The sequence below is a fragment of the Artemia sp. Qi Xiang Cuo genome, chromosome 21 (assembly GCF_049724085.1).
Source record: "Artemia sp. Qi Xiang Cuo chromosome 21, ASM4972408v1, whole genome shotgun sequence".
In the NCBI taxonomy this organism is placed as follows: domain Eukaryota; kingdom Metazoa; phylum Arthropoda; class Branchiopoda; order Anostraca; family Artemiidae; genus Artemia; species Artemia sp. Qi Xiang Cuo.
The window spans coordinates 35,817,658-35,830,790 of NC_142814.1; the positions used below are offsets into that span (position 1 = coordinate 35,817,658).

Here is a 13,133-nt window from a genome sequence, read left to right on the forward strand (position 1 = left end):
GTAAGATACTCATGAAATATATTTTACGTCAAGTATTTGGTATTTTCATTCTATTTATAAGTATTTTTCACAGCATTCTCTTGTATGAATAAAAATAAATACGAAATTGTATTTTGCTTGGACAGTATCTCCCAAAATTGTGGCACACGTACTATAGGAGTGCGAGAAGAGTTCGGTGGAGATGCAAGTTACAGCGGAGTTTGGCGGAGATATTTCCTGCACCGTTCAAGAAACAGGCAATTGAACGTGAAACCGCATCTGAGATTAAAATGAAAAACAAGAGAGCCAAATGATAATAATGTTTAATCTCAGTACAGACAATCTCATCCTTCTCATTGGTCCAAATAAATATAATTTATTCTGCAAACTCTTATTTAGCATTTTTTTGTAAAGAATTTTATTTCTCTTTCATCATTATTTTGTGAACGTACCAAAAAAAGAAGGTATTTTGACTGTTATTAAGGTACACTCATTTTTTCACGAGTGTACAAAGCGTTAGGAAAATATAAGAAGAGGCAAGTATATATCAACAGTTTGGGAGACACTGGGTAAGACGAGGTTGCCGATCGCGCCGAGGGGGCGTCCACTTTGAAAAATCATGTACACAAGGTGGCGCGTGTCAAACGAGGTATAAGTATGCCAAGCGTGGCGTAAACTGGGCCAAGTGCACCGGAAACTGTGCTGAGCGTGGCGGAACTGAGCAGCACATATGACGTTCTGAAATGTACACCAGGTGGCAAAAAGTAGGCACCTCCTCGGTTGGTGTAGTCATGGGATACGAATAGTTTCAGGAAGCTCTCCAGCAGCCCTTCAGTTGGTCATGCAAAATAGATCATGAAAATCATACACATTAGATCATGAATGACGATTGAATAATAACACTTGGCATTCGTTGACTTAAGCCTGTGTTAGGGTTTTTGAGGTAAACCATGCGGTTATTTTTTTCCGTTGAAGAAATCGCCAATGAGGCCAAATAAGACATATCATTTTCTCTTAGGCCTATTACAGGTACAAAGTCACAAATTGGGGGGAAGGCCCAAAGGCACATTTTCAATGATTAAGGTAGATTTTTGCCAACGTATTATGAGTAAAATCCTCCCCCCCCCCCCTATTTGTCTTCGTGAGTTTCAAAAGTTACAAAAATACTAACATAGATATCAGAAAGAAAAATTGTGCAGCTGTCTTGCAGCAAGTTGGCCATCACAAATAATATCCACCCTAGTAGGATTTCTGGATGAACCATAACTAACCATTAACAAGAATTAGTGACATAAAAGAATTAGAAATGAAAAATTATAGACTAAAACTGTTAGCCAAAAATAACATCAAGGAGTTCATGAGTAGTAACCAAGGTACTATTTTGCTTGCTGCCATAGCAATTTCTATGTTATTCTGAGCCTTGTATACACCTTTTCAAAGAGATTCAGAGCTCCCTCACATTGCGTTATACTATGTTCCATCTTGTACTAGTTAGGGCTTTGCATAACGTGTTATGAAGGACAAATTGTTCTGACGCAATTTACATAGAAGAGATTTCTAGCTCATATATTTTTTGATAACTTCATAGTTGATTTGAATAAAAGGAATTCAAATATTTTGCCTATGAAATAGAAGCTAACTCAATTTGCGAAAAAGGTATTCCATTTGCACAACTCTGATCTGATTGAATCATCGCCCGACAACGACATGTAATTAATGCTAAGCCTTTTTTTATTGCGAGAGGGTTACCCAATTTACATCTTAGTGTTAACTGATATAGTTCCAAATACGAACATTTTGATAAGAAGATAAAAAAATCGGACCCTATAATCGGAATTATTTGAATAACATTTAAAAAGGGGTAATGAGATATATGATCTGTATAATACACAAGTGATGTTTGATAAGTATTGTCAATTTAAAATAGGATCTAAGGTTCCCTTCGTTCCCCCATTTCTGAGGGCAGGGAGGGGGGGGGGTCAATTTTGGAGGCCCAAAGGAGTTGTTAACTCAGGTAATTTGTTATAAATTTGAAAAATACCTAATGACGAATCGGAAATCTTCGATTAACATTTGCAAAAAAAGGAGTCATGGGATTAGAGAGTCGGAAAAGATGGGGTGATTATGTACTTCATAATACATAAGTGTTTTTTTGGAGAGTAATGTCAATTTAAAATCGTTTTAGAAATAAAAACAATTTAACAACAAATAGTTGAACAGTGTTTTGAGGGAGATGGGTTGCGTGGAGGGTTGAATTGCACGATGGGTTAAGTTAAAGGGAGTACAGTTACATGGATGTTTAGTTAAATGGGGATCGAATTGCTTGAGGGTTCAGTAGCACGAAGGTTCACTAGCACGGGGGTTCAGTTGTACGGGGTTTCGGTTATACAGGGGTTCAGTTACATGGGGGGGGGGGGTCAGTTGCATGGGGGGTCAGTTACATGCGGACTCAGTGACATGGGGATTAGTTAAATGCGGTTGAGTTGCAGAGTCTCATTGGAAAAAATTGGAGGTCATACTTAAACAGTTCTATTAAGAGCTATTTTTATGGAAATGGTTCATTTTTGAATTGAAACTATGCTTTTCTGACTGAAGATACACATTTGAATCAGAAAACGTGAAAATGTACACAATTGAAACAGAGAAGTGTGTTTTGACGATATTTTCTATAATTTCGTCTGAAAAATATGAGTTCACGCTTAAAAAGTTCTATTAATAGCTATTTTTATGGAAATGGTTCATTTTTGAACCAAAACCACGCTTTTCTGATTGAAAATATACATTATAATCAGAGAATCATGTATTGAAGATATTTTCTATAATTTCGTCTGAAAAATAGGAGTTCACGCTTAAAAAGTTCTATTAAGAGCTATTTTTATGGAAATGGTTCATGTCTTTAGCAAAGTTAGCCATAGCTAGTTGAAACTCTGCATAAATATCTTCATTTTTAGCCTAATTGCGTAGGTACTAAAGGAACATTGAACATTTTTTCTGATTTTGTGTGTTTTCGCAAGAAAATCGCTGGTCATTAGCAAACTTAGTCATAGCTAGTTGAAGCTTTGCATAAATTTCTTAATATTTAGCCTAATTGCGTAGGTACTAAAGGAAAATTTAACATTTTTTCTGATTTTGTGTGTTTTCGCAAGAAAATAGCTGGTCTTTAGCAAACTTAGCCATAGCTAGTTGAAAATCTGCATAAATATCTTCATTTTTAGCCTAATTGCGTAGGTACTAAAGGAACATTGAACATTTTTTCTGATTTTGTGTGTTTTCGCAAGAAAAAGCTGGTCTTTAGCAAACTTAGCCATAGCTAGTTGAAACTCTGCATAAATATCTTCATTTTTAGCCTAATTACGTAGGTACTAAAGGAACATTGAACATTTTTTCTGATTTTGTGTGTTTTCGCAATAAAATACCTGGTCTTTAGCAAACTTAGACATAGCTAGTTGAAACTCTACATAAATATCTTCATTTTTAGTTTAATTTCGATGGTACTAAAGTATAATTGAACATTTTTTCTGATTTTGCGTGTTTTTGCAAAAAAATAGATTGTCTTTACCGATCTTAGCCATAGCTCGTTGAAACTCTGCATAAACATCTTCATTTTTATCCTAATTGCGAAAGTACTAAAGGATAATTGAACATTTTTTCTGATTTTGTGTGTTTTTGCAAGAAAATAGCTGGTCTTTAGCAAACTTAGCCATAGCTAGTTGAAACTCCGCATAAATATCTTAATTTTTAGCCTAATTGCGTAGCTACTAAAGGAACATTGAAAATTTTTATCTGATTTTGTGTGTTTTCGCAAGAAAATAGCTGGTCTTTAGCAAACTTAGCCATCTTCATTTTTAGCCTAATTGCGAAGGTACTAAAGGAACATTGAATATTTTTTCTGATTTTGTGTGTTTTTCAAGAAAATAGCTGGTCTTTAGCAAACTTAGCCATAGCTAGTTGAAACTCCGCATAAATATCTTAATTTTTAGCCTAATTGCGTAGCTACTAAAGGAACATTGAAAATTTTTTCTGATTTTGTGTGTTTTCGCAAGAAAATAGCTGGTCTTTAGCAAACTTAGCCGTAGCTAGTTGAAACTCTGCATAAATATCTTAATTTTTAGCCTAATTGCGTAATTGCGTAATCGCCTAATTGCGTTTCAGCCGAATTTGTTACTTACTTACAATTTTTTTATAGTTTCTTAAATGAAGTTTCTGCATTGTGTATCCAAGAGGTGCCTTCAGGAAAGAGTTTGTTACTTGCTTACAATTTTTTTCATAATTTCTTAAATGAAATTTCCGTATTGTCTATCCAAGAGTTGACTTCAAGAAAGAAATTGCTACCTACTGAGAATTTTTTCATAATTTCTTGAATTAAATTTCTACATCGTGTATCTAAGTCATGAAAACAATAAAGAGTTTGTTACTTACTTAGAATTTTGTCATAATTTCTTGAATGAAATTTCTTTTTATTTACCCCGGAGGTGAATTCAAGAAAGAATTTGCTACTTACTTACAATTTTTTATAATTTCTTAAATGAGATTTCTGCATTGTGTATCCATGAGGTAACTTCAAGAAAGAGTTTGTTGCTTACTTAGAATTTTGTCATAATTTCTTGAATGAAATGTCTTTTTTTATTTATCCAATAGGCGAATTCAAGAAAGAATTTGCTACTTACTTACAATTTTGATAATTTCTTAAATGAAATTTCTGCATTGTGTATACAAGAGGTGACCTCAAGAATGAGTGTGTTACCTATTTACAATTCCTTCATAATTTTTTGAATGAAATTTCAGTATTGTGTATCCAATAGGTGAAAACAATAAAGACTTTATTACTTACTTGTAATTTTATTATGATTTCTTGAATTAAATATCTGTATTGTGTGCAGGAAGCGAGTTCAAGAAAGCTATTGTTACTGACTTACAATTTCTTCATAATTTAATGAAATGCATAAAACTATTCTAAAGAATAAAGACGGGTTAAGCTTAAAGATATTTATTGCTGAAACGTATTAACATATTTTTTTGAGAAAAAAAACAAAAAAACACCACATATTTACATAAAAATAGTACATAGAGTTCACACTTAAACATCCAGAAACGATAATCCCATGATATAGAATAGTTTTTTTTACCATGTCTTATGGATTTATCACGATCATGTATGTCCTTGTGTATCCACTGCGCGAAGAACCTAACCTCGACTTCAGGACGGTGATAACCCCCTTCAAATTTAGGACACTTAAACTCTTCTAGATTGAAAAGTGGAATCCTAGGGTCACATTTTTGAATTAAAACTTTATCTGTAGGTACATTACCCTTTACGTAGAGTGCTTCAACCCCGAAAAAGCTGCAAATTTCACTGACTTCCTCCTGAACATTTCTCAGTTCCTGACCAGTATTATTAAGTGGTGTAATCACTCTATCATAGAATCCCAGTCTGTTTATGTAACGTAATGTAGTACTCCACAAGCTTTTATCATACTCAAACATGTTATAGTTCACTATCCAATGATAACAGTCAATTTCTTTGAGTTCCATAGACAATAATAAAAATGCACATTCAAATATAACACCACAAGATGATTTTTTCAAACTGATAAATTCTGTGTCATACACTCCTATCATCTTGGAAGTTATTAATGTAGTTGTTAAGTAGAAAAATACTTCATCAAACTTTTATATCTTCGCTCAAGGTTGAATGGAGTTATGGCTAGGGGGATGAGTCCTAAAACCATCTGAATTCATTGTGGGGAGGAGTCATAAAACCCTTGGAAGTCGTTGCGGGGAGGAGTCATTGAACTCTCGGTAACTGATAAATTCTGTGTCATACAGTCCCATCATCTTGGAAGTTATTAATGTAGTTGTTAAGTAGAAAATACTTCATCAAACTTTTATATCTTCGCTCAAGGTTGAATGAAGTTATGGCTAGGGGGATGAGTCCTAAAACCATCTCAATTCATTGGAGGGAGGAGTCATAAAACCCTCCAGGAACCTAACACCCATGAACATCTAAAAAACTATGTCTGAAAACCCAAACAGCTAATTAAATATTCTAATTCATGATTTCAGGCACGTAAGGCTCAATAGTAACCGAAACTCTAAAAAACGGAATATTGATACCAATAGATACAACAAAATGTTCCTTTAGTAGCTACGCAATTAGGCTAAAAATGAAGATGTTTATGCAGAGTTTCAACTAGCTATGGCTAAGTTTGCTAAAGATAAGCTGTTTTCTTGCGAAAACACACAAAATCAGAGAAAATTTTCAATTTTCCTTTAGTAACTACGCAATTAGGCTAAAAATTCAGATATTTATTAAGAGTTTCAACTAGCTATGGCTAAGTTTGCTAAAGACCAGCTATTTTCTTGCGAAAACACACAAAATCAGAAAAAAAATTTCAATGTTCCTTTAGTAGCTACGCAATTAGGCTAAAAATTAAGATATTTATGCGGAGTTTCAACTAGCTATGGCTAAGTTTGCTAAAGACCAGCAATTTTCTTGCAAAAACACACAAAATCAGAAAAAATGTTCAATGTTCCTTTAGTACCTTCGCAATTAGGCTAAAAATGAAGATGGCTAAGTTTGCTAAAGACCAGCTATTTTCTTGCGAAAACACACAAAATCAGAAAAAAATTTTCAATGTTCCTTTAGTAGCTACGCAATTAGGCTAAAAATTAAGATATTTATGCGGAGTTTCAACTAGCTATGGGTAAGTTTGCTAAAGACCAGCTATTTTCTTGCAAAAACACACAAAATCAGAAAAAATGTTCAATGTTCCTTTAGTACCTTCGCAATTAGGCTAAAAATGAAGATATTTATGCAGAGTTTCAACTAGCTATGGCTAAGTTTGCTAAAGACAAGCTATTTTCTTTCGAAAACACACAAAATCAGAAAAAATGTTCAATTTTCCATTAGTACCTACGCAATTAGGCTAAAAATTAAGATATTTATGTAGAGTTTCAACTAGCTATGGCTAAGTTTGCTAAAGACCAGTTATTTTCTTGCGAAAACGCACAAAATAAGAAAAAATTTTCAAAGTTCCTTTAGTACCTACGCAATTAGGTTAAAAATTAAGATATTGATGCAGAGTTTCAACTAGCTATGGCTAAGTTCGCTAAAGACATGCTATTTTCTTGTGAAAACACAAAAAATCAGAAAAATTTTTCAATGTTCCTTTAGTACCTACGCAATTAAGATAAAAATTAAGATATTTATGTAGAGTTTCAACTAGCTATGGTTAAGTTTGCTAAAGACCAGCTAATTTCTAGCGAAAACAGACAAAATCAGAAAAAATGTTCAATTTTCCTTTAGTACCTACGCAATTATGCTAAAAATGAAGATATTTATGCAGAGTTTCAACTAGCTATGGCTAAGTTTACTAATGACCAGCTATTTTCTTGCGAAAACACACAAAATCAGAAAAAATTTTCAATGTTCCTTTAGTACCTACGCAATTAGGCTAAAAATGAAGATATTTATGCAGAGTTTCAACTATCTATGGCTAACTTTGCTAAAGACATGAACCATTTCCATAAAAATAGCTGTTAATAGAACTTTTTAAGCGTGAACTCCTATTTTTCAGACGAAATTATAGAAAATATCTTCAATACACGATTCTATGATTATAATGTATATTTTCAATTAGAAAAGTGTGGTTTTGGTTCAAAAATGAACCATTTCCATAAAAATAGTTCTTAATAGAACTTTTTAAGCGTGAACTCCTATTTTTCAGACGAAATTATAGAAAATATCGTCAAAACACACTTCTCTGTTTGAATTGTGTACATTTTCTCATTTTCTGACTAAAATGTTTATCTTCAGTCAGAAAAGCATAGCTTCAATTCAAAAATGAACCATTTCCATAACAATAGCTCTTAAAAGAACTGTTTAAGTATGACCTCCAATTTTTTCCAATGAGACTATGCAACTCAACCGCATTTAACTAATCACCCTGTAACTGAATCCACATGTAACTGAACACCCATGCAACTGACCCCCCCCCCCCCCTATGTAACTGAACCTCTGTATAACCGAAACCCCGTACAACTGAACCCCCGTGCTACTGAACCCTCGTGCTACTGAACCCTCAAGCAACTCGATCCCCATTTAACTAAACCTCCATGTAACTGTACTCCCTTTAACTGAACCCATCGTGCAACTCAACCCTCCATGCAACCCATCTCCCTCAAAATACTTTTCAATCATTTGTTGTTAATTTGTTATATTTCTAAAACGATTTTGAATTGACATTACTCCCAAAAACATCACTTGTGAATTATACAGTACACAACCACCCCATCTCCTCCAATTCGCAAATCTCATTGCTCCTTTTTTTGCAAATGTTAATCAAACATTTCCGATTCGTCGTTAGGTATTTTTCGAATTTATAACAAATTACCTGAGTTAACAACTCCTTCGGGCCTCCAAAATCGACCCCTCCCCTCTCTGCCCTCAGAAATGGGGAAAAGAAGGGAACTTTAGATCCTATTTTAAATTGACAGTAGTTATTAAAAATTACGTGTGTATTATACAGATCATATATCTCATTACCCCTTTTTAAATGTTAATCAAATAATTCTGATTATAGTGTCCGATTTTTTTTATCTGCTTTTCAAAATGTTCGTATTTGGAACTCTGTCAGTTAACACTAAGATGTAAATTGGGTAACCCTCTCGCAATAAAAAAAGGCTTAGCAGTGATTACATCTCATTGTCGGGCGATGATTCAATCAGATCAGAGTTGTGCAAATGGAATACCTTTTTCGCAAATTGAGTTAGCTTCTATTTCATAGGCAAAATATTTGAATTCCTTTTATTCAAATCACCTATGAAGTTATCAAAAAATATATGAGCTAGAAATCTCTTCTATGTAAATTGCGTCAGAACAATTTGTCCTTCATAACACGTTGTGCAAAGCCCTAGCTAGTACAAGATGGAATATACTATAACACAATGTGAGGGAGCTCTGAATCTCTTTGAAAAGGTGTATACAAGGCTCAGAATAACATAGAAATTGCTATGGCAGCAAGCAAAATAGTACCTTGGTTACTACTTTCATGGTGACTAAATGTAAGTAAAGAGAAAACCTTATCACTAGAAATAAAAAATGTTTTGACAAGAATAGATTTTAATAAGAAAATGTTGCACCGAAAGTCTGCTTCTTATGTCGATTCCACCTACATAAAATTTATAAATCTGAAATTTACATCTCAAAAGTCATCAGCACAAGAAAATTCGTTAAATTTAGAAAAAGATAATAGTACCACAAAAGGGATGCAGTCTTGATGAAAAGGGGGCCATCAAAATCAACATGTTTGAGAACCCGCAAGCGAGATTTCAAGCCCCTTTCTGCATAGATACGAAATATCATATTTCCTCACAATAACAGCAAAAGAAATAAGCACCCAAACCTCCGAAGCTCACTCTTGGCCCATTCGTCAGTTATTTTAAAAATACACAAAAATCTTACAGTTTCCCAAAGTAAGAACAAAGGAAAACGAAAAACGGAAGGAAAAGAACTATAGAAGGAAAAGAATAAGTTTTATAGGGTGATACCTAATTATTAGATATTTTGCAAAATATCAATGCTACTACAATTAAATTGTTCTTGCAAGTTGTATATCTTAAAGTCTTTTATATTCTTTAATGTACTGTAAATCATATTTTCAAAGTTAAATATCTTCCCTAGCCAAATTTATCTAAGCAAACCATTGCAGATAACAGAAGCTTTATTTTAGGAATTTTGGGCTTCGGTTCTATGAATGAAATAAAGTTTATTTTCTTACAACGTTACTTACAAGTGTTAGCTCAACTTCGGTGAAGTAAGGTGAAAGCTCTTTTCATGTCAGTTTTTACATTGTTATTGTCTTTCTTCACCTTCTCCATTCAGCATCGACGTCTTTATCACACGGAAGTGCTCTTGTGTAATCTTTTAAGCTAAGAGAAGAAGTAACCTGACTTCTTGGAGAGCAAATGTCTTTTCTAATCGCTTTTATTTAATTTAGTGCGCGTAGATCACAGATGTGAAAGAATCATATCTCGTAAACATTAAATCTTGTAATCAATATTTCACCCACGCTCCGTGGTCAGAATTGCTGAAATTTTACATAACCACTGATTTTCACATGTTTGTGGATCAACAACTACTTCCACACTTGCCCCCCTCACTTACGCAACTAGCCTTACGTCAAGGCTCGGACTATACAAAAAAAAACATGTTTAGAAATATAATATCTGTTTTAAAACCTTACTATGCATATTGGCTGTTTTGAAGAAGTACCAGGCACGCTCTCTGATTGAAAAGCATCAAGCTTCTTTAGTGCAACATCCTAAGACTTTTAATTTAAATAAATATCAAATCATGTTTAGCGGATGGTGAATAATATTAAATATTTAATATACTAAATATTTAATTTTTGAAGAATTCATATCTACTTACATACATTTTTGGAGGTGAGCAGGCTGAAAAATGATTACAAGATATATTTGACTAAAACCGGACAATAACAATATTTAACAAATTTTAAAATTAGCACTTTTATATCCAATATACCCAAATTCGGATGTTTCTTTCTTGTTACTAATACAGGCAAACTAGAGTTTGACCCCAAAAAAATTGCAATAGAAATTATTTTTACACCATCATGTAGAGAAAAAAAAGCTGAACAACATTCCAAAGTTGGACATTCTAGGTCGACGCAAAACTATTTTTTTTCTTTCTTTTTTTTTTTTTGCGTACCGTGTCAGTTTTCTCACTTTCCTAAAAAAAAAAAAATTAAGTTCCGTTAATTGTTCGTTTTTCTTGAACTGAATTATTAATCCGATGTAAAAAGAGGAGAAGAGTGCGAAAATGGAGTAAAATTTGGTGTACGGTATATAAAAAAATCCCATAATCATTAATATGAGATTTTTACGCTTCTCGTTGTCGTGACCCCCTTTTTTACCAGACCATCTTTCCCTGGCTAAATTGTCGGTTTTTAGATCTAATAATTAGTTAGCCTGGATCTGATCGTCCCTGGCTCCATCACCTGATGGTCCGGCCTAAAAAAAAAGTGAGCGCATCTTTTTGGAAACGCAGAATTCTTTTATTATCAGTTTTACCGATAGGACCTTTGTTGCTGCCACCACTGTTTTAGTGGTAACCGATGTTTGCCACCACTGTTTTAGTGGTAAGCTACGACTGTCACCATATATTGGCGCGAAAATGGTGCTACACCACTTACTGGAGGGGAAGTCTTTCTGGCACCAAATATTGTAGTTGAATGCCCGCGGTTACCACTACTATTCCGTAAATATATAGTATGTTAATACCCTAGCACGGTACACTCTGCTCCAGGGTATGATAACGTGATCAAACGTAAATGTATCAAGTCCCTCAATTGAATTTGCTCTATGCACATTTTAAAAATCAATGGATTGAAATGTAGCAAGCCCATGCGGTGACTCACACCGAACTAATATTGAATCAACTTATTTACTCTTGTAAAATGGTTGCCTTGACGACGAGAGTTTAACTTACGATTGAAAATTAACTTATAGGCAAATGTGGTTAAAAAATTGAAAACGGGTCATTTATCTGAAAAGAAAAAGAACAAGGGGTGGAACCCCAACAGATACCATATCGGAGTATTGGAACCACATTTTCGAGGTTCTGTACTGGAGCAGTTACAGTCTCTTCCTATCGATGAATACCACTTTATTTTCCAGAGAAGGAATTCCTTCTATATCCGCGCGATTACCTTCTCAGTCTCTGTGAAAAGAATAAAGATAAAACAGTTCTTTGATATAAATTTCCAAGATTTTTACTACGTGCGGTTGGATACATTAGCTTACCATTTCAGACTGTAGATCTTCGGTTGAAATCATGACACAAACAAAAATGATCTGTTACTTTTAAACATCAATTCAATGGGAAAGGACAACATTCGCAGTGAAACTTTTCTAGCTTGTTATGTGGCGGATATATCGAATGACTTTTTTTTTATCTATAGATGGCAAGATATCAAACACGGGCATTAGTGTGACTTAGTAAATGATTACTCAGGCTAATCTTCAACTGTGACTTTCTAGCTTACCGCTTCATCCGAAACATTACTTGGACAAAGTGTGGGACGAGATATCGACATAATTTATTGGCTAAAAAGGAAATGAAAGTGGTGTAGCTGCCTCCTGTGCATTAACTGGTCTTCTCCAACCATGATTTATCAGCCCACTTATCTATTTAATTTTTCATCAACGATCGACGAATTAGTGGACAATAAGTGCTAAAAAACATGTCAAATGAAAATAAAAAAGTGCATATCGATGAATATGAAACGGGTTTTCTAGTAGACATTGCATTAGGTTAATTTGATTTTTGGGCTCTGCTCATCATTTTATGTCAGAATAGTTGCCTTCTGATAGTATAGAAAAAAAGAGGTCACAACGATGAGAAGGGTAAAATCACATACTGATGATTATGAAACTTTTTTCTGGTACATTTTACATCAAATTGGCTTTCATTTTCGGGCTCAGTTCTTCATTTTACATCGGGACGGTACTTCATATACAGAAAAACGAACATTTACCAACAGTTCATTTTTTTTTAGAAAAAACTGAAAAAATTGACACGAAAAGCAAAAAAAACTAACTTTGCGTCCACCTAGAATGTGCAAGTTTGGATACGTTGTTGGGTTTTTTTTCTCTACAATATGGTATAAAAATCCTTTCTGTTGCAATTTTTTGGGGTTGACCCATATTTTTGGCTAGTTTGCCTGTAGCCTACTACATGGAGAATTGATTTTTTTTTTTTTTTTTTTTAAGACTAAAAATGGAAGCTTAGAGCGGCTATGACACGACAATTGTCTTTAAAATAGTTGTATTATGTCACGACGGCCCAGCGCTAGTTTCTGTACTTGAAAAATTTCAGTTTTTTCTAATAGGAAGCAAAATATCTTTTTTCGAGTTTTAATACATTTAGAGATAATTGTTTTATACTACATTCTTATGAGCAAGGGGTTGACAACATTCAGAAATAACGTCCACCAGGTGGCGCGTGCCAAGCGTGTCAAAAGTGTTCCAAGGGCAAAAGAACTGTACCGCGCGTGGCGGAGCTTTGTGGCACACGTGGCATTCCGAGATGTACACCAGGTAGCAAAAAGTAGGACAACCCTCTTTTTATG

The 13,133-nt window shown here is 34.1% G+C and overlaps 1 protein-coding gene across 3 annotated transcripts in view; it reads right to left on the minus strand.

Annotated features, from left to right (window-relative positions):
* Positions 1-581: 581 nt before the first annotated feature.
* The window catches only part of LOC148939493 (neurotactin-like), a 53,747-nt gene continuing 41,195 nt past the window's right edge, over positions 582-13,133 (minus strand). For all 3 annotated transcript variants that reach the window (XM_089107081.1, XM_089107082.1, XM_089107080.1), the window contains exon 5: positions 582-808. In XM_089107081.1, the coding sequence (XP_088963207.1) occupies positions 597-808 (212 nt within the window). In that variant the 3' untranslated portion in view covers positions 582-596. The remainder of the gene's footprint in view (positions 809-13,133) is intronic.